At 48.5% G+C, this 22,479-nt stretch overlaps 1 protein-coding gene across 1 annotated transcript; it reads left to right on the forward strand.

Moving 5' to 3' along the window:
• Positions 1-20,891: 20,891 nt before the first annotated feature.
• LOC125959592 (uncharacterized) lies at positions 20,892-21,557 on the forward strand. Its single transcript, XM_049692418.1, has 2 exons — positions 20,892-20,897; positions 20,979-21,557. Exons 1-2 carry the CDS (start codon positions 20,892-20,894, stop codon positions 21,555-21,557), a joined length of 585 nt encoding a protein of 194 aa, XP_049548375.1.
• The last annotated feature ends 922 nt before the right edge of the window (positions 21,558-22,479 follow it).

Here is a 22,479-nt window from a genome sequence, read left to right on the forward strand (position 1 = left end):
AAGTTGTTCGCATCGCACCGTCTGACATCAATGGGTTGCATGCCATCCAATAGAAACGAGTTTGATTCATAGCAAAGCGCGTTTTATTACTTTATGCGAATGCGCGCAAGGGACTTCCATTGGAGTGCGTTCCTTGTTGGAGGTGGAGTCCTTGTTTTATGGAGATGCTTTCGTGAGCATCAGCTCGGATCCATCCCTTCGTCTTCGCCTGCTTGGTGGTTATTTGAAGTATTATTGCAGTGTTTGAAGAACGAACAGAGGGTAATTAGGAAAACGTTCTTAATATTAATGATTCCTTCTGAAAATATTAATGCAATTAAATTTCAATAAACTGCCAATTGGCTCTTGATTTTGCTATACAGGGCTTACTGAAAAATTCGGGTCGAGGATCATACAACATTTTTATCGGTAAAAAAAAAACCGTTTAAAAGGATATGAAAATACGTTCTTCGATGGGCTATATTTTTGGCTCTCGAATGTTTGGCGCTCGAATCGCCTTAAATAAAATTGAAATCGAATAAAAGTGGAACATAAAATTATCCAAAAACAAAAAGAAAGATGTAAACAAGTTGTGTAATTTACTGGAAAATGATCCAGTTACCTACCATTCAATTTAATAAAAATATACAAAACAGAAGATTAGTTTTGGGGAAAAAAATCGTTACTTACCCTTAAAACCATCAAGAATGAAATTAAAAATTTACCAAAACGTTTACTGCAAGGCGGAGTGAACCATTGCGACAAAAACTTGTGCCCGCAAAAAAACATGCTAGAGCACACGGAGAAGTATGTTTGGCCACCGCGAGAACCATACCTTTTCGGAAACCGCTGTACCCGTCAGGCACACAGTCCACACATATCCTTCCCCTCGTCAGTGGTGGAAAATCGCACTCGCACTCGCGCACATGTCCCTGTCCATATTCTCGGGTTTGGCCACACACCGATCGACACACCGGTCCGTTACGGGTTTCGACATCTCTGGCTGACCACAAATCTCGGCTCGGCTCGGCTCTCGGGTTTGCTACAAGCTGCTGCGCAGAATTCAGCCACCAACCGGTACCAACCGGACCGGAGTTTTCGGTCGATCGCAAGTGCATCTAATGGGGGGGGGGGGGGGGGGGGTCTGCGGCCAACCCGAAACGCTCATCCCAACATCCCCTCGACCCCTGTCCCTTCGATCCTTACACTCCACTGCCGGTTGCTATTATTACGCTTTTTCCACCACGCTGTCCACTGCGCACTGTGTGTGTGACCACAATTCATGACTCCCGCTTTCTCCGCGCTCATTCTCGCTCTCTTTCTCTCTCTCTCTGACTCTGGCCTGCCTTTTAGCAATTGCAGATCCAGTTGCAGTGTTTGTGTGTGGTCGGATTGCTTTTGTGGGATGGTGGACGGTTCGTTTTTTTGTCCCTTTCCGGTCCGCCAAAGGATTGCCTTCATTCTATATTTCCATGTCCACCGGCTGTCCGCAACGGGGACTGCGAGCAAGTGTGTTTGTTGGACGTTCCTCCTCCTGTTCCTGTTCCTCGTCCTCCTCCTCCAGCAGCAGAAGCAGGAGGAATGGAAAGCGAGGCTGGCAATTATTATTACTCCATTTTTCATGCAGTTTTTCCAATTTTCTCATGAATTTATTACAACACGAAATTGATGGTGGCCGGTTTCGCGCGGGTTGTCCTTTTGCTACACCATGCCGTAGCTTGCCATGCTGGACGGACTGTGCGGAGTGTTTTCCGCATTTTCACAATATCGAAGCTCGCTGCTCTGCTTCCAACGGTGCAACGGTCCGTGGTATGTGTGCGCGTGTGTTTGTTTCTTATCGTTCACTCGCTCGACCGTGTGGACCGGACCGGGATGAAAGGTTCCATCCTATGCTGTAGCACGGTATTCTATGCATTTATGTCTTCCGGTCTAATTCGATCGCTGGACCGCTCGTGGTCAACGCGACGTCTTTGCATGTCGCCGCTGCTAATGCTTTCACCATTTGCCTTTGGTTGCCGTCTAATGGTTGCCATGGTTGCGGCTGCATCCGTGGTGCATTGTGGATGGATGAACCGCACTACCGCACGCGTCTTGTCGTGTTTGTCGATCTTGGCGAGGGGGGGGTGCGCTTGTACGCTCTGAATGGTTGTTCATCCGCTACGCGTTCTTTTATTTCGAAAAAGATGAGTAAAACATGGAAAAAACAAATACTTAGTCCGGGTCCTGTCGAGGCCAGTGCCTTGACAACATTGGTTACCGAGGAGACAGCGCTTTTCGTTGCCTGGACCACGCGATGCTTTGCAATACTATCGTCCGATGAGTTGTTCCCTTCGCTTTGCATGAAGCGCACCAGATGCGATCCTATTGCACCGGTCCTGGGGTGGAGGATTATGAGGAGCTGCAGTAGGGAGTGCCTCCCCCGTTTCTCCGGTCTCTCGGTTGAACAGTTTAATTGTGCCCGATTGTGTGTGGCGATGCAACTGGACGATGGTTTTTACTCCATCTTTTTCATTCTCTCTCTCTCTCTAAAACCGTTTGTCGTTTTTTGTTTTTGGTGTCATTTTGCGCCCATGTTTATCACCAGCTAGCAGCGGTATGATGGAGGTATGATAAAGGTAGCAGAACAAATTGTTCCATACCATCTTCTGACCAATGGACGATGGTCCACTGCATTCTGTCCAGCAAAGGGCGTCGTTGCGTTGTTACATACGCGCAGTTGGCGGTTTTTTAATTGATGCCGCGGGGTGACAGGAGAAATCGTAAACTGAAGCATATTAGATTTCGAATCGCTGGAGATTCCCCGGAGACTCGATCCCTGTTGAAGGATGGCCGGAACAATGGCTACACGGAAATAGGTTCGGGGACTAGAATTACTTCTTGTAAAAATGGTTACATGCAGTTCGAACATGAACGATGTTGTACAACACTTCTGTTAAGCATTACATTGGTTACGTTGGCTGGGGCCAGCATGAGATGCAAAAGTACTTTAGCCCTCATTTGTCCTGCTACTTTAAAAGGATGCTGCTGAAACCGATGCTACCTTCCTCGAGGGAAAATTTATTTCCTCCGAAGCCTCCGCATAGTATCGGAATGGAATGCTGTAGCAAGCAGCAAAGTGTCTAAGGACAAGAGCAACAAACGTGCAAGCTGCCCTGGTGTTTGGTAAAAGCACCCCCTCCCCCCTCCTCCCCACTGAATCCTTGTTACCACAACACGACTTACGAATCGTGTATCGATTGTGAACACGAGCAATGAAGTTGCTTAGTGGCGGGGCGTAGTAGCTTTAACACCGAGCCCGGGTGTCCGGCACCCAGCGGTCCTGTCCTTGGTGCACAGGTGCATTCGGTATTCGAGGTATTCCCTTCCCTCATTTCCCAATGGTTTCCCCAGGAAATGCGCCATTCAACTGGAAAGAACACGGTGTTGAGCACACGGAATGTGTAGCGTAATTTGGTGACAAGGAAAAGGGCTGGCGGGGAGGGTGGTTGAAGGGAGCATCTCGCATGGAAGTAGTGACTGCGACAACAGCAGCCAGAGACAATGGTGGTGCCTGGTGAGGTTATGCTAGGAAAAGATAAAACACATCCGAAGGGCAAAAAAGAAGGATACGCAAAGAGGGGGGCCAAGGGGCGCATGGGACGGTACTAGCAGCCCCTCCCAGAATGCCACCAATGGACACCAATTTCAACGGTTCACCTGCGCTGTGCACAATTGTGGCGCCACAACAGCAACACCGACCACTGTAAACAAGCATCCCTCGAGCATCGAGCATCGGCCATGAACGACCATCAGAAGCGATGCCGCAACATAAGCGTAGAGAGACAGAGAGACAGAGAGAGAGAGAACGAGAGAAGGAAAGAAAAAGAGGCAAAAACATTAGCAGCACATCCATTATGATCACGCCCTTCGTGCCGTGCCACGTGGATGCAAGAGACAGAGAGAGAGAGAGAGAGAGAGACACCAATTAAAGTTAATATGCAACATAAATTAGGATATGGGCGCGATAGAACACACCGGCTGGGCTGGATGGTGTGTGTGTGTGTGGCCGAAAACCACATTAAATAATTACAAAACATCCGAAATTTATACGTCTTGATATCGCAATTTACAGCGCACCGCAACTCCCGGCGGACGTTCGTGAGAATGCGGCGGACGTTCGGCGCTCGTGCCGTTCTTGAAGTTGCTCTCGACGACGTCGGCACTTTCTCGATCAAGGCAAGGACCTTCCCGTGCATGTTGTGTGTGCCGCATGTTTGGAAGCAGGTAAGGTGTGTTAGCCGATGAAATACGGTGGCCCAAAATATGGAGCAGCAGTAGCAAGGCGATCCCATTATTTATTGGAAGGTGAAGGGTACGCCAGACTCACTCTGAGGAAGGACTTCGAAAGGTTTTCGCCAGGGAGTGTGAACAGGGATTCTGTGATTAACGGTAAGCCGTGGAATATGTGTGTGAGGGTGTGGTCGGTTGCTTAATATTGTTTTATGATTCCAGTCATGAACAAGGATCTTCCAAGCAGCGGATTCGAAGCTCCTTTGGTGAGGAATACTTTGGGGAGGTAAGTGATCCTTCGCGGACTTCTACGATGTTTAGAATCTTTGCTGAACTATTTCTGCAAATTTTTTTGAAGCATTTTGGATCAAGAAGGCCTTGCTGGTGCAACAAGATGGTGCCGTAATACTTATTAAGCAATGCGGTGTTTACTAAGATGCATCTAGTTATTGGATCCGGGAATATCAGTAAACTGTTCTCGATTGGAGGATGGCGGCTAGACACAGAATCGATAAATGACGGAACGTATTCCATTATACTAAATAGTCCGGAATTCTCTATTTAAATATAATTTTTAGGGCTAAATTTGTTTAAACGTCTATAGACTAGTAGGCAGCTACGGGCAAACCTAATGCATACTTTTGACGCTTCTTTTGACGAGTTGAGCTCTAATGCAAGTACGTCTGATTACAAAAGAACAGAACAGTGGATTAAACATATCTTACAAGGTTCAGGTTACTTAGTCTTGCAACTTGGTAAAAAAAATCACGGATTTCTCTTCTCAACAGGCTCGTTGGTCTTCCATTTCTTCATCTCCACCGTGCTGCGCCACGTGTCGATTGAGTGAGGCAATCGTAATGAGCTCCTGAGCTCAAGGCTTCAAGGCAGCAGCAACAGTAGCAGCTATTGTGCAAAAAACAACAACCGATCGTGCGGCATCACGAAAGATCGATCGTTCGCCGATCGTAAATTGCACCGACCACGTACGATGACGTCTGGAAGGATGTTTCCTAACGCTACGCAACCATAAAACGAAGCGCGTTCGCCAAAGCCTGGCCGACGACCTGGCCGCTGACATGACCTGGGCGCGTCAATAAACCGCGAGACCTCCGTGTGTCGTAGAAGATTGCACCGGTGCGTGTAGGTCAGACGGCGAGCAAGTCAATCCAAAGTATAAAAACTAGTACGGACCCCTAGAAGCTGTACCATTTCTTCGCCACACATCATCCGGATACATTCGACATGAAGGTATGATTTCGTTGAGTGTCTCATTTGGCATCTCAGATAATCCGCGTTTTTTACTCCTTTCCCCTGTAGGGCTTTGGAGTTGGAATTCTGCTGCTGATGGCAATGGTCGTGTGCCAGGCGGAACTACAGCACCGATCAGGAGTGGCCTATGCCTATCAATATCGCACCGATCGGATCGCACCGGTTGCGATCGCGACACCGGCACCGGTCATTCTTCGTCCAGTCGTTCCCGTTCAGAGTCATCTGCATCTGCTGTATGGAGCGGTACCGAAGCGATCGGCGGCCATCACCCCTCAATTCCCTACTCGGCGCCCGGTGGCAGCGACAGCACTCGATCGGCTACACACGCGAGTTGATATACGGCAGCAGGAGAAGCACCAGCCTGGTACGCGTGTCATTGCTACGCCGGCCGTACTTCTGCATGCCGTCCCTGCTCCGGCCAGTACCATCGTGTCGCACTCGCACACTGAGGTTTACCGCAAGTATCATTAGCAGTACCAGCAGAAAATGAAATAAAAGAAAAAAAAACAATGACGAGCGGCAGGGAGTGAATCGTTCGCTTGTGTAAAATCAATCCGCCCGTCTGTTGGTTTTTCGCGAACGACACAAAAAACCCGAATCCGAATTTTCCACCTTCCAACCACCGGCACCAACCAACCGCCTTGTGTGGGTGGCCAATTACGATGGTTCGTTAACGACTGGGTGTTGTGTGTCTGTCAGTGTGTGGGGTTATGATTAAATCTAATTAACGACTGGTGTGTGGTCACCGGCGGCGAGAGCATCACGATCATCGTTGTGTGCACGTCTGGCCCGTGGTGGTGGTGGTCGAGGGGGATTGTAAATAGGATCAGATCTACTTACCTAACGATCCGTATGCGGCTGATGGTGAGATGAGGGAGGGTGCTGCATTTTCATAGCCCGTTTGTAATGATAGTGACAGTGAGTGAGTGAGACTATTGGTATGCGGTATGAATATTAACAGAAAGCCTTTTCATGAGGCCGGCTTTATGAAATGATTAAATAGTTTACTAAGCGTTTTGTTCGTATCAACCGCTTTTTCTATGATGTAATAATATTTTGTAATCAGTGCTATACGCCTTGATTAAATGTTCTAGATGTAACAAACTCGAATCGTATTGAAATGACGAATTGATGATAAAACGCGCAATCGGTATAAATTTATTAAATAAATATATTGCGTGCAAAATTACAAATTAAAAACTGGTGAAATCTCTGTAAAAAGCTCAAAAGCATGTGCCGAAGCTAATGAAAATTGAAAAAAAAGGAATGGAAAACAAATCCCTAAACCAACAACGTAAACATTTGTTTTATTTGCCTCACTTTCTGCTTAATTCTACAGCAAAAAATTTAAAATCAATTAAAAGTAAACAACATCGTTACATTCTAGGGCATAAAATATGGAAATGTTTCAAAAAAAGTGAATCAGAAATTCTTAATGCAGTTTACGAATCGGCCTCCTCTAAAAGAGCGAAAAAGAAATCTCCATGCACTCCAAAATCAATTACCGAATAGTGCGGTCTGCAAAGCGAAAGGAAAACCGGAAAAAAACGGAGCGGGGGGAAAACCATTTCCCTTTCCGAATTGAACCTATGTGGTATAGTGATTCAGTACACATCCGCTATGCTGCACTCTATTAGCACTCGGAAACCACCCCAAAAATCCGCACTTTCCGCTTCCAGCATCCCGGACTGATCGTGGGTGCGTGGTTTTCATTTTACAGGCTCAGCAGATTCCACTCCTCCTCGCCATCATCATCATCATTCTGCATTGACCCCTTCGGCTTCTCCGTCAACGACGAGTGGGCATCAGATCTGCACCGAACGGGGCATGCTAGGGCGTTCGGAACATCAAAGCGAGCTGCCGAAGCTCTGCTCTGCTCTGTTCTGTTTGTGTAACGTGGCAGTGGCCGTACTCTTGCGGAGTGGGCCATTCCAACGGGGAAACTGGAGAGTAACCCGATACACGGACCCATCATGAACCCCCCAAAAATCCTGGACCGGAAACGGAATGTTTAATAGTTCAAAAAACCCATTCCTACCCCCGCTGCCAGAGGTCACCACAATTGGGCCACCGCAATGAGCTGTCGAGGAGTAGGAGGAGCAGGTGGAGTACAGCACAAGCACAGCAGTGGTCGCTCGTCAAAGTCATAAAGCGCCCATCGATCAATCATGCTGATGGGATTTGACTTTTATTCCGATCGAACCTCTGTGCGAAACCGAACCGGCTGGCTGTACATCTTGCAGTCATTTGGTCTTCATTTATAATATTTTGCAGAACCGGATGGGGGCAAAGTTGGCCCAAAAATGGTGAACGGTCAGGAGATGCTGAAGAATGTGTTGCGCAATCAGATACTTTGTACGGGCTGGCCGACAATGGGTTGTAGATGGCAAGCGGCAGAGAGAAAGAGGGCAAAGAGCAGCAGGAGCAGCTTGGCCTCTATTCTATCATCGTAATGATGATGGGCAATTGAATAATGCAAACATATCTACTCTACATCACCCGTGGAGACCTGATCCCATCAGAACGCCACCGAAGGAAGGCGGTTTGAAGTAGGATTGGGGAAGGCGATTCGAATCAACAGTCCGGTAGGTTTGCTGTTGGGCGAACTCACCGAGCACTTCATTAAGATAAGTCACTTTTACTGGTGCTGCAGCGAGCCAGCCAGCTAGCTGCGCCACATGCCCTTTGTCCCTCCCGTAGTTACCGGCAATCCGAGTAAATCCTTTCTCCGTCATCTTTTTTCTTTTTTTTCTCTCTCTCTCTCTCTCTCTCGCTCTGGGGTCTAACAGTATTGCACAGCGTGAGATGCGTCTAGAGCGGGTTAGCTCTGAGCGGTGTGCGGTTAGAGGGAACCTTCCTCTAGCACTAAGTTTCCCCTCAAACGGTTCTTTCGGATTGAAAGCCATATTGCATGTCGTACAACAATGATCCAGGGATCCATTGTCCATTCTTTTGCGCCATCACTATACTAACGTCCTCTCTGCCCTACACCCTAGAGCACACGGATAAAGAGGAAACATCCCCTTTTTTATTGGACACCATCTTACCATCCTGCTTTTGTAATCAAGAGAGAGAGAGAGAGAGAAATAGTGGACCGACTACTCGGGACTAGGGAAGGTGGAAACAGCCCCCTCTACACTAACTCATCGACAAGTCGTTGCACGCGCAACCGTGTGTATGTATGTGTGTGTGTGCTTGGCCTGGTTTCAGTGACAGCATTATTGGTCTTATCGTCATCGTTCGTCGTTGAAATAAAACTATCTACCGCCGTTATCCAGGCAGCTCGTTGCGTATTGCCGTGAGCAAGCAGGCAGGAGGCAGGAAGACCAGGGATGTAAAGTGATCCCCGTGCGATGGTTTTTGGGTTGAAGCATAGCGATCCATGGCTCACGATGGAGCATTAACCCATTGATGGGGGAGCACACTGGGACATTATGTCGCTCGTCAGTTAATACCCTCCGCTAGCAGCGTGCGTTATGAAAAGTGACATTGTAGTACTTGTCCAGCTGTCAAACATTGGCGGCCATCGCCATGATTGAAGCTCATGGTGTGCTAGAATGTGACAGCAAAAAAAGGGGAAACAATATACTGGACCACTTCGATGGCAACGGAACCAAGTTGTTGTGTGCTTTCGCCTTTTGCGTCAACACGAATCCCTACTACTAGTGCCTCATGCCATCCACAAAATGTCATCCAATGAAAGTAACTGCACACACACACATTGTTGCACCATTGTGTCCCAACAACACTCGAAACCAATCCTTGAACAATCGTTTCCATATATCTTTACGTCGGCAAGAGCGATTCCCACGCCCTGCAACCGGCAAACGCATACCGCAGTATCGTGGCATCGATTTGAAAACCATTCTCGACGATTGCAGCTAAGATCCGGCCAGTCCTCCATCGTCCATTCTAGCGAAATCAAAGCGACAAAAAAGGAGACGAATCCAATTCTTGTATGCTTGCCCCTCCCCGGGGGGCATTCTCCGCATGCCCGACCAGGAATCGGTTGAACATTACATTCTTGCCATAGCAGCACTTCCTCGGCGGTTTCCTCGTTCGTTCCCGGGGGCGAATCATAAACTCATCATAGTTTCCATGTTTATAGATACCATGTGTGCGGATTGCATCACGGTGACCCGGTCTTCGTCGTTGACCAGCAGCAGCGGCAGCAGCAGCAGCGGTCTTGGTGGACGTCGACTCGGTCCTCAAGAAGATGCAAGGAGTGCTGGCCGCCGGCAGGATGCGCTCCATTTCCTGTGTCCCTGCGGTCAGCTTTACAGCAACAGCAGGATCAGCAGCACCAGGAAGGGTCGTTAAGGACCTCCGGCGGTCGTAGTGATACCCATCAAGCTCCATCTCGTCTCCATTTCCACCTTCTTCGTCTGTAAAGCGATAATATATCGTCAACAAACGGTTTTCCCGGAGATTTGTGCTCTGTGCTCTTCGTTCCGGTTTTTTTTCTTCGTTTTTGATGAAGCTCGAGGTGCCCGGACGCGTGGCCCATCGGTGGACCGTTTGCGCCAAGATGATGCTCCTTTTACGCCCGCATACAATACGGAGCAGGCGATACACGCTCGTTTCTCCCCCCATTTTCCACTTTTCTTTCCTTTCGTTTTTGTGTGCGAGTGCGACTCTTTCATGGATTCATCTACAAATTGCATGTTCGTTACCTCACCCATCGTCCATCGTTCTGACCATTCTATGAAGGCACTCTAAGTAATGCTGCACGATGGAGCTACTGCTGCTGCTGCTGCTGCAAACTGGACGCAGTAGCGGTCAAGAACAGGCTGTACAAATCATAACAGTTTAGACAGAGAAACACCGACAATGCCTAGCGTGGACTATCCCGACACATCGTATCCAGGACGCTATGGACGACGACTATCCTTGCCATGCGTCTTTCCCCACTCTGGGGGCTTTCGTTGCATCGTTCTACCACCGGGATGGACAATGGCACAAGTGATTGCGTAAAAAAGGACGTCCACTCTTTCCCTCTCTCTCTATGGTTCCAATGCCGCCTCGAGAGTCTGAAAGTACGGGCGGTGTGACCGGAACTAGAAATATGAACCACAATCTATTACGAAATACGCTTTGTGCACTCGTCGATGTAGGCAATTTACTGACCGAGTAGGATCTGCTTCTCGCTGCTCTTCGACGAATACGAGCCGGTCCAGGGGAAGGGCAACGGGACTTATAAAGAATCTCTGTCACCGGGATTCGTTACGGTCGTACGATTTGACAAGACTTCATTACTGTAGTGAGACAGAACCATTTAAAATGCTTCTGTTGAATATTGCACGATGTCGTTCACTTTCTGAAGCGATGATGTCCGGAAGGAGTATCCAAGGGCCATTTAGCGCACTGTCCTGGAAACATCATTTACTATTCCAGCTCACGGTGCTTTATTCATGTTTACGGTATTGTGTGTGTAGTATGATAAGAGGATTTGGAGATGCGTTTGAATCTTGCACTGCTGGTGTCCCCTTAAGGATGGACTAGCACTACGCTTATCCCTGCTACCGGATTTGCGGGCATTGCTCTTGTATTCTTGATGATGCTCTTCACCTCGCGATGATAGTGGCCATAGTTCGCCAAAATCCATACCATTAACCACTATAATTGGATACACTGATCTAAAGGACTTTCCCGTACATTCAAGAGAGCACTCTTTACTGTATGAGCTACTAGTCAATATACCTACTGTAGGCCTATAGGTAAGGATCGCGAAACAAAAAACAAAACACCACCAAACGTCCACCAAAAACCGCCCACAGATTCCGCTTGCACTCGAACAACGGCCTTTCTAATGCTCCGGAGGTGTTGTGGTCACACTCTTTTGCTTTCCCTGCTCGTCTCACTCGTCGTGGCTCACTTCAGCAATCAAATGGCAGCGCGTTACGTGATTCCGTGCCATTGCGAACAGCACTGGAATGGAGAGTGTAGAGTGCACGGCGTACAGCGAGGCGGAACCGCGACCACCATCCACTTCACTCACTCCCCCCAAAAACCTATGGTTACCTAAGGGTGTTGGCCAGTTACCGTAGTCCTCTTCTCTCCGCGAGTCTCTCGACAAATTGGCAACCGGCGAATGGTCTGGATGGCTCCCAGTGTGAGGACCCGGAGTAAGTCGGTTTTCGCGTGGCCACAAGCTAGTAGCGGGACCGCGAGTTAATCCGTACCCTCACCGGACCGTACTTAACGATGGTACGTGGCACATACACCGGGTACGGTCGATCGACATTGAAGATCACGGGCTTTGGAACATGTACCACCTCGCGGTGGTAAACGGGCACCTGGTACGGCCGATCGACCGGCACCTCGACCTTCTTCTCCACGTAAACCGGCACCTTGGTTTCGATGAACACCGGCACCTTCCGCTCGACGTGAACCGGATAAGGGACGGCGATCGTTACTGGTGGTGGTGATGCACTGCGGCCCTTGTGTTTCTTCGTCTTGCCTGTACCGTGCGACAGTGTAGTTAGCTGTGCGATGAGATTCGCCTGCTCATCATCATCCTCCTCTCCGGATTCTGCTTCGGCCGATGAGCCGAATCCAGCAGGAAGTGACTGTTCCAGTCCATGATGCTCCTGGTGATGCTCCTGATGCTCTTCACTATCGAACTCAATTTCCACCGAACTGGTGTCCTTACTGTACGGTCCAAGGGGTTCGGTTGAGTCCGTATCCGGTTGATCCTCCGAGTCCGAGTCCGCTCCATAGTAGCTGCTATCATCGGATTTGTGCACCAGCGGACCTCTACCAAAAGGTTTTCTCCATCGGGAAGCTGCCCGGACGTCCGTCAGCTGCCAGATGATCATGGAAAGAAGACAAACGCGCCACACGCCTACGAGTGGACCGTGCTGCGCGGTACGAAGTAAGGGAATGTAATGGAACTGCACAACCTCGAATCGATCTTCTACGATCACTTACTGCCATGTTCGTCAGCTGTTACCGGACGAGGTACGCACTCCGCCGCTCCAAACACCGGAACTGGCCATAAGCCACTAGCCGAGCGGATCTTCACCGTGGATGCTTTTATAACCTCGCTGGCGGGCCTAGCCGATCGAACGAACGACCGAACGAACGTCCGAAACCATCCGAGGGGAGTCATCATCTCATCTGCATCTCACACCTTTCATCCGCATGATCAATCTTGCGAGCCACGGTTCATACAGTGCAGAGCATAAAGAGCGGGTTTGGCCGCGGTATCGTCTTGAACTTTCCCGCATTTTGTTTGATGGGCGCGCGAGCATCGTCGCCGGGGCAGACTGCGCATCACACATTACATCACCAACGGGTCCGGGGGTCCCGGGGTCCACTTTTGTCCAAATGGCAGATGGACGGACGGGTTCGGGCCTCACGCAGCGTGCTTATGCTCGCACGCGGCCCGGTAACATTATTATGGTTATTTTCACTGACCGACCAATGGCATGGCACCAGGCCTAGGCCAGGGGTTAACCACGGTGCTTGAACGCTACCATTAATGGAATCGATTATTCGCACGAGAGCCGAAGGTATTCCGGATGAAGCTACTTCCACATGCCGAGCGGCAGGAAGCGGTAGGGTCGGAGTACAATAAATGTGGCGCTCAGTGGCGACGCGTAGGCATCTCATTTGTTTAGAAATTTGACTTAAAATCGAGCGAGCGAGCAGAAGGAACCTAAGGGCCCGCTTGGTGGACAGTTTTCAGGAAAACAGCTCAAACAGACAATTCCGATTCGAAACATGAAACTTGTTTGACAGAAGCGGCTTTGGAATGGATCCATACCTTAATCGAACAATATAGGCTGTTTATATTCTATGAATTTATCTATTATAAAATAGTTAAATAGTAATTAAAACCTATACTACAGCATATTAAAATAGAGGTAGCGATAAGATAAATACTTAAGTAAAAAGAAAATCAACAAGCAACTATCAACGTCTACAGTACTTTAATTTTCCCAAAATCTTCTTAGTAATTAATTAATTAATTTATTGCTAACATTCAAAATTGGTACATGGAATTTCTGCTGAATATTTCGGTCAATTTTGTGCAAGAATCTTATAACAAAAACGATGAGGGATCTCTACACCATTACTGAATTGTCTGGTTTCGCTGTCACCACACGCTCCTATGATATTCTTTTCCGTACAATACATTTCAGTTAGTCTAAAGCTTATTTATCATAGTAGTCGTTCGACGATTATGAAACGATGATCTAGCACATTGAATTCATAACCAATCACTCCCGATACATATACAAGGAAATTACTACTTAAAATCCTCATCCCGCGCACACTAGAGATTATGGAATTGTAAAACAAGCTTCATCCTCGCTGATGTTACGAACTCAACGCAGCAAATCTGTCCCATATTGTTGATCTGACTGGATAAACGAAAATGATATGTTTTCCGGTCGATACATGTAATTGTATTATAGCGGTCGCTCCAGCGTGAACCGTTGACCAACAAGCGTGCTCCGTTGAACTATTCGTACAACGCGATTGGCACGCTTGGGCCACGAGCGAAATGGTCAGTCCATCAGCATCGATCGCGATGACGTGTGCCTGTCGAATCAGCACTTATCTATCAGCAACATTCATCATCAAAGGGGGAGAAGAGTGGCAGATCCTCAAAATGGCTAACAGGACGTAATTGAATTGTATCTGGTCGTACTGCTGCATGCTGCATGCAGGGGACGGGGAAACCATATTGAATGTATTCGCTAATTTTCGGCCGGCACTGCCAAAAACTGATTTTCCCAATTTCACCGTATGATCGCACCGTTCGCCAGAGTTGTGAATAATAATAATTTAAACCTGCGAGTGCTGGGGCACACGGCATGGCGTAATATCATCAAAACCATACAGCAGGATGCACATTTGGTGGCGCCACCAAATTGGCGCCCTCGGTATTAATGATTGCATCGGTAGTGGATGCATCGGTAGGTGCTGCTCAAAAACTGACGCAAACCACCGCGAACCAACCTAATCCTATCAACCACTTTCAAGGATGACGAAGGGAAGGAGGGGGGGGGGAGAGGAACCCTGCTAGGTGATACGTCCGAGCGGAAATATTGTTTCGCAAACGCAAATATTGGATAAATTTGAAGAAAAAAGTCATCGACCGAGGAAGCATCGATGTCACAGATCGTCCGTCATTTATTGCCCGTGAGTGATTTCATGTGAATGCGTTTGTAATTAAAATCAGGCATTTGGCCCCGTTTCGACTCGGCACCCCCCCCCCTCATCCTTACTGGCGGCCAAAATAGCAATTTTGTGCGTAATTCAACTGTATCCCTCTACCACCGTCCCACCGGTGGGACCTCTGGTTGCCACAGCCTACTGCACTTTGTGCCTTTCATGTCTGGTGCTGCTACTCGATTCCGGTTTGCCATAGCAATCACAGCCTACGACAGTGCCGACACGACTGCGGCCCCTAAATGATTGAGCTACCGAAGCATCGCACGGATTGAGCCGTCAAATTGGGACTTCACAACACGATGGCTGCCCGGATGGAAGAGAGAGAAAAAAAGGGCGGAAGGGGTCGAAATCCCGGCGCTGCGACCATCAATTAGGGGGCCGTTGCCGAATCAACGCCGAATGGGCCGACAAAATTGAGGACATTTTAATCAAACTACTTCGAATCCGGTACATTCATCAAATCGGGCACGTTACGCGTTGGTCTGGGACGACGTTTTAAGGTACGTTCCTGTGGGACCAGGGCGATGATAATTGCTCCTGTTGACAAGGAAGCTGTGAAAGTTTAATTAAAGAGGCTACGAACCGACGGTTTTTTGTTCGGTTAGTAGCCGAATCGATAAATGATGCTCGCAGGCAATGGGATATACGATTTTGCGAAAGACAAAGCAGTTGACTGAACACGTTCATGGAGATTCTATTCTAAGGGAATGCGTTAGACAGAAGGTGATGGATTTCATTATTCTCTTTCGATATCGATAGAATGATCCAAATTCATTGACAAATCATTTCTTAAGTGCTGTTCTTGCTCGTTTCCTAAATCCTAATGTAATGGAACGAAAAACACACAAGCTTATGTAGTCTTGCAGGATGCAGGAATCGAAATAGAAATAAAGAACGCTACAGCATTACGACGACGCAAGGGCATTTGACAATCATCCCGGGTTCGAACGTTACCATTACACTCCACTTACGCGATTCCTCTTATGGCAAATACGACGAATGTTTGGCCCAAAGCATAACTCGGAAATCAGCTTAAGTGCTTTACCGTCACTGGAAGTGTCTGGCGAAATCTGTACCGAGAACCGCGCCAGTAAGTAACGGGTAAGGCACTCGGCTCTCTCCTTCCTGACAAACTCCCGGTACCGGTCACTTAACGTTCACCGGCTGAATCGAATGAGATCATTGTGCGATTGGAGGTACCAGGATTCCAGGGTTTCGGAGCCAATAAATAAATTATCACCAGGTGACGCTCCTTACACTCCGTTCGTGGCTGGTCAATCCATTTTGCAACACCACCAGTGTGGCCACTTGCGGACAAACTGTCGGCGCCGGCTGGAGGAAGTAGGAATGGTAGAAACAAGCTCAATCTGGCAGTACGGATCGTTTGGAGAGAGCGAAAAGTGTGGCAAATGCGATCTACGTAACCAATAGTGTAGGGCACAATATCTGAGCGCTTTAGCTAGCGGGAAGGATATCGGATATGGATCCAGTCAGTTCGTGCGGGGAGCTGTTATTTCAATCAAGCGGCCGTGTGCAGTTGTCCACGTCCGTAACTTCCGAATAACGAGCAACGAGTTTTCGGTAAGCGTTCATTTTGGTTTCCCTTGCCGAAGCGTGTTTTTGTGTCTCCCTTTTAACCTGGTCACCATCTACTGTACCGAAAGTATGGTTCCTCGGCAGTCTCGATTGCTTCAGATGCTACTGCCCCTCGAAAAAAAAAGCGACGGATTTGCAGCTGGGTCTCTGGCCCACGAATTTAGTTTTCGCTTTTTTTTTCAAAATCATTCTAAACCAGCGCACTACTGTATCCCGGTGGCCGAAGTGAACTGTGAAATGCAATGACATGGTCGCTCTGCTCTCGAGGTCTCAAATCTCCTTCTCGGAACGTATCCTTGGACCCATGGATTACAGTGACAAACGGAACGGTTGGAATACGTTTTCCTATCTCAAGATTCGAACCTCGCACATAAGCTACCGGCACGAAGCACACGACTCACGGACGAACGTCCATAACTAAGGGGAAAACCATTTTTCGAACCATCATGCATTCGGCAACACTACCTCAATAAACGGCCACTACTGCAATCGCAGGCGGTTAGCGGTGGTGTGTGTCACTTGAATTTAATTCCATTTGGACGATATTTTTTACTTCCTCCTGTGCCACCTGCAATTGCACCTCATCGTTTGATCGTTTCTCTTTTCCTGGGGAGAGAGGAGGTGGATCGATCTCGAGAGACTATACCTCCTATTGGCGTGCTCTCGCACACTGCCGACATTGTCGTCTGCCGAATTCTGCCGAACTGTTATTATTTATGAAAGCGAACTGTCTGCTGGCCTGGTATCCTCCGGTGCGCATATATTGCCTTGGTCTGATCGCCTGTGTGAAGCAGCAGCCCAAGGAGTGCAGACAACTCGTTCCGTGAACATCCGACTCCTCCGTTTTCGGTTTTTGTCACTCTTTGCGTGTCCATTCGGTGTACAGGGTGGCAGATGGTGGTAATGGGTTCGTTTATGCAGGAAGGTAGATGATGTTTATGGATAAATTGCCATTCGCTCGAGGTTTTCCCGGGAACAGAAGTGGCGTGGTCATAGATGATAGGGGCGTGTGTGGCACGGTAAGCGCTTTATATACGATCGCCTGACAAGCGACACTTTAGTATCCGTTTTAGTATGGTGGGAAACAGGTGGAATAGGAATTTTCGTTTTTCTGCCAGGATGCTCGTTGGAATCGGGGGCGATACTATGTCTCGATGCATATTTTTTATTGTGGAAGGAAATGTATTTCGAGCTAAGCGCAGGAATGGTATTAGTGCATGCCGATTAGTATGAAATCGTGCTACTAAACGAAGAAATGCTTGCCATCCTAAACAGTATCATGATTGCTAAATGATTTATTGTTTTAAGTGTCTTATTTCTGTAATATATTTGATTAAATACGAGTTAATAATGCTGCTCCTTTTAAAGTTTTTGTGTTGCTCTCAACGCTTCTGCTCCTAGTTTGAATCAATTTCACAAATTTTGCTTACATGATTTCCAAATCAATTCCATTTGAACGTCTCCTCACTACACTTTTTTTTAAGATTAACCTTTCCTTTCTTAACCTCCTTTTTTACCATTCTTTCAATTCTGTTCGAATCATTTTAAAAAATATATTTGTTTTTCAAACTGACTCTTCCTTGTTTTCAAAATTACATGCAACGGAAAATATATGTAACCTCGCTATTATTTGTTTCTCTATTGTTTGTTGTTGTACTCTTAACCAGATTTTCTTAAATGAATACTCCGATTCACTTTACATGCTTATTTAGCTATCTGCTTTGACTAGCGAACACACTATTAAATTTAAAAAAAATACAACCCCCGCAATGGATCAACAGTCAACACCGATTTTAAAGTACAGCAATGCTCATGCGACGCTTAAAAGGGCAACGAAACAGAGAAAGCACTTTTCAAAATGTAATGTACTACCACCGGAAACGATTCCCATTTTCAAACATTCTCCAATCCGCAATAGTTTTAAGATACCCTTCATCAATTACAATCGCGACAAATTGGTCCCCCTTCCCCGCCCATTCGCGATTACTCTGCTCTGCTGCAGCAAGCTTCCAAACCGACACAGCACGCATTACAGTGACTGATTGGAGATCGATTTAGATAAGGTGGCGGATACGTTAATACACTGAACACCCCCCTTGCACGCGGCAGCAACCCACAGAACATTCATTTCCATGCCAAAATCACGTATTTCACGAGCGCACACTTCGCGCAGTGCCAGGTAGTGGCGCCAGCTCACTCGTCCCTCCTGCCCACCGAGATACACCGGGCACCTGGGCGAAAAGGAAGAAGCAGGGACCGATGTACCCGATGTTGCTGAAATCGCGTAAACCGACGCTTAAACACGTCCCATAATGTAAAGTATCTGGGATCGAAGATGTGCCCTCGACAATGGCGTATAGGAGAGGGCCAGGAAACCGGCGTGAGGGGTGGGTTCGGGGATCGAATGAAGCATTAGCATATCGCCATCAGATAAAACCGTTTGAAATAGTGCTTTCGATCCCGCTTTCATGCAGCTCGTTATTTTAATTCATTGTTTCGTTCCCCGGGCCCGGGCGAAATAAGCTCATTTTCCTCGCCACCTCGATGACTTACGGGATGGTCGTGCCAGCCCGGGCGAGTGCCTTGGCAACCGATTAGACGCCTCCTTCGATGTAAGTACAGGGCCATTAGTTGGCGGTGTTTGGCTTGCTCGGTGGTGGTCCCCGGTCCCCGTCCGCACCGATCCCGGTGTCTTGTTCTTGGCCGTTGTGCTGCGTTGAACCCGACTGGCAACACCGTGCGGTAACGCGACGACCAGGACCACAACGACGACGACGACGACGACGAAGCTGCTGAGTCTGAGGTCTGGCTGTTGGATTATTAATTTCCATTGTGTGCCCGGTGCCGCACGAGCCCCAATTTGCTCGCCTCGACGCTAACATAAAACAATGGCGAACCAGGGTGGAGGACCTAAAAGGGTCCCGAGGGGATTTGATTAGGAATTCCAGGAGTATCGGTTTCCGATCCAGATCCTAGACCACTAGCACACATACACAGACACACACACATACACGCCAAGAGTGGAAAACGAACGGTGAGGGATGGAGCAAAGTTTCCGAAACAATGACTTCATTGATTGCGATGCAACTCCTTTCGCGTAGGGCGTAGCATACGGCCATGCCGATGCAATACGATCCACCGGCTGACCCAACTGACGTCGTTCTCACAAGACACTCATACCAGCGGTACCAACGGCTCTCCGGGCATGGCACAGGATAGCCTCCAATTAGGACGTAATGAATTAGAGGGCGGCCAGCGTCTTCGTCGCTCTAGGAAGGGCCACCAGCTAACCGATCCGATGGACAGATAGCCCGGTGGAGCGCGCTAACATTGCATCGATGAGACAGCACCATCGGGGACGAGTTTGTTTACCAAACGGCCCATCGGCCCGAAGGACGAAGACAAGGACCTCGGTAGGGTGTCAGTATGGTAGGTAGTATCGGCGAGCCACGTAATCCATATTCGCCCGGCGTCCTAACGAACTCGCGAAGTATCAGGACGGCCACGGCGAGGCGGATAGTAAATTTCGCTATCCACAGCGAATTAATCGTTGCATTCCGTGATGCAGCCCGATAAGCGCTAGACCGGCATCGATTGAATGGACGTTACGGGACGGTTAGTTCTTGCTTACGCGAGGCCACAACCTCTCGCGCCCAGTTGGTATACAAATTATGGAACATTGGACATCGTAACTTATAAACGAAGGACGATTGCAGCGGTGGCATTTCCACGGTGCAATCGGAATCGGTTCTCGTAGACAAAGGTCATGGTTCGTGTGAAGGAATCCTCTGTGGTATCTAAATGGTATTAGTTTTCAATTGGTGTGGGAATTGGCTTTCTTAATAGCAATTTCAGTTAGAGAAGCAAACGCTTAACCAGTCTCATCCACAACACAAAATCGAGTCTTCTTACTGCCTCCATACCACATCTAGACCAGAAACGGTTCACTATTTGAAAGAGCCAAGTCTGCAATACACTGTACTGCACAAGATGCATAAAGCTCGGCTCTGGAATGGTTTATATCCACATCCATATATCCACAATTAGAGAGGGGATATGGTAATGAAGCAGATTCTAGGTGAGATCTTCAAGTAGAGATTTTATGGATAGAGAATTCTCTTTCTAGGCGTAAGTACATAACACTGCCTTAGCCACAACCGTACATCACCTACACCTTTACTGCACACTTTTGCTTTCGTTTCCCCTCCCCCACGCACAAAAACCGCGATGATGTAAAGCCACTTTAAGACCAATTACAGAAACGAAGATGCAAGAAGTTTGTGCGTGCGATGCCGAGCGTTGTTCCGTTCAGCCGCTTTTACGCGTTTAACAAGGTTGCCACCACGTTTGACCGACTAATGATCAACGCGAGCTGGTGCCGTTTCCAAGTAACCAGCCCTGCACCCCGTGGCTGGAACTGGAAGTGCAGTCATGTACGACTACGGCGGCTCTTCAGAAGGGCCCGGGTGTGGTCTCCGGTGCACCTCCGGCGCGAACGCACTGTAGCGAGCTATAAATGCAACGGGCATACGTTAGCCAAACCAACATTTCATTGCAGTCCTTTGGAAGAGCAACAACGTAGGCCGATTAGTATGAAGGTAAGTGACGGCCTTGAGTAGATGATCGGTTTTGTGAGTGCGGAGAGTGTTCCATTGACGTGTGTTTGTTCTACTTTTCAGAATAATAGTCTACTACTCTTACTGGTGATGGTGGCGATGACGGTCCACCGGCAACAGCACACTGTACACGGCATCACGGTGCACAACAGCTACAGCATCAAGCACAATGTACCGCACGGTGCATCCGAGCACGTCACTTCGTCGCACACGTTCGACACGAAAAATCCGGACCCGTGGGGTAACAAGCAGTACAAGGAGGTGACGATCACCAAGAACGTGCCGGTCCCGATACCGATCAAGTACGAGCGGCACGTGGCCATCCCGGTGCGGATACCGGTACCGATCGCAATCCACAACAAGATCCCGATTCTGGTCGAGCGGAAGGTACCGGTGTACGTGGAGAAACCGTTCCCGGTGCAGGTGGATCGACCCGTCCCGTACGCACTACCGATCGAGGTGCCGGTTTTCCATAAGGTGGCCGTCGAAGTGCCCAAACCCTATCCGGTGCACATTCCCAAACCATACCCGGTGTTTATCAAGAAGTCGGTGTACGTGAAGCAGCGTCCGCAGCCCGAGGATGGCCAGCGGGTGAAGAAGAGTCCCGGCAAGATGTCGATGGCGCAGCGGTTGTGGATGTGAGAAAAGTTTGGCGTCCAAATGCGAAATGCCGATCGGAAGGCATTTTCACGTCCAAAACTATGTATCGTCCATGTTGGATTGTTGTATCAGCGAGTTGTTTTCTCGAATAAACGGAAGCTCCACCACCGTCTGGGATATCAATTTACCTTTTGCATACCGACGGAAGTGCCACACGGTGTTGTTCCATTGATCGCGTTTTCGCTAAACATTTGTTGTTTTCACTCGGCAACAACAGCAAATAAACAAATGGCATACAGAGTGCTCCCGTACCCGTGACGAGCAGTTGCACGACCACCCACCAGTAGCAGCCAGTGTGGCAACAACGTCTGAGTCTGAGTCTGGGCACCGGTCGGTCGTGCTGCAAAAATTATTTACTTTTTCAAGTTCATGTACCTCACAAACAGTGGAACGCAGATTGTTTTGTGAGCGAGTGAGCGAACCATTCGAGCACAGTGGCGCGCTCGCCGGTAGGAGTCCATAATTCATTACGCCAAGTGCTAATTACGACCGGCACGCATCGCACCCACCGAGTCTCTCGCTTGGGTGTGACGAGTTTTCCTCCAGGGGGGGTGGGGTGGAAAATTTTCTCCTTCTCGTCTGGCGGTTCGCTTCCTCCACGCTTATCGCGCTACTTACCATCTTCTGCGGATGAAGTGAAAAAAAAAATGATCGCGCCTTATCGCAACAGTCTCATCAATAGCAGTGGCAGTGGCCACTTCTTCCAATACACTTCCGAACGCTGCCTTCGTCGAGGGAATGTGGAGAACACCGATCAAACTTCAAACGGAAGTTACGGCGGACCTAATTTCCTGCCGCGCGAGGCATAATTAAACATCGAGCTATCGGGGCAGATGGTCGGCGTAAAGGCCGCCCTGGGAGCAGCGCTCCACATCAAGATCCACAGTTGACAGAGGCTTGAAGC

The sequence above is a fragment of the Anopheles darlingi genome, chromosome 2 (assembly GCF_943734745.1).
Source record: "Anopheles darlingi chromosome 2, idAnoDarlMG_H_01, whole genome shotgun sequence".
In the NCBI taxonomy this organism is placed as follows: domain Eukaryota; kingdom Metazoa; phylum Arthropoda; class Insecta; order Diptera; family Culicidae; genus Anopheles; species Anopheles darlingi.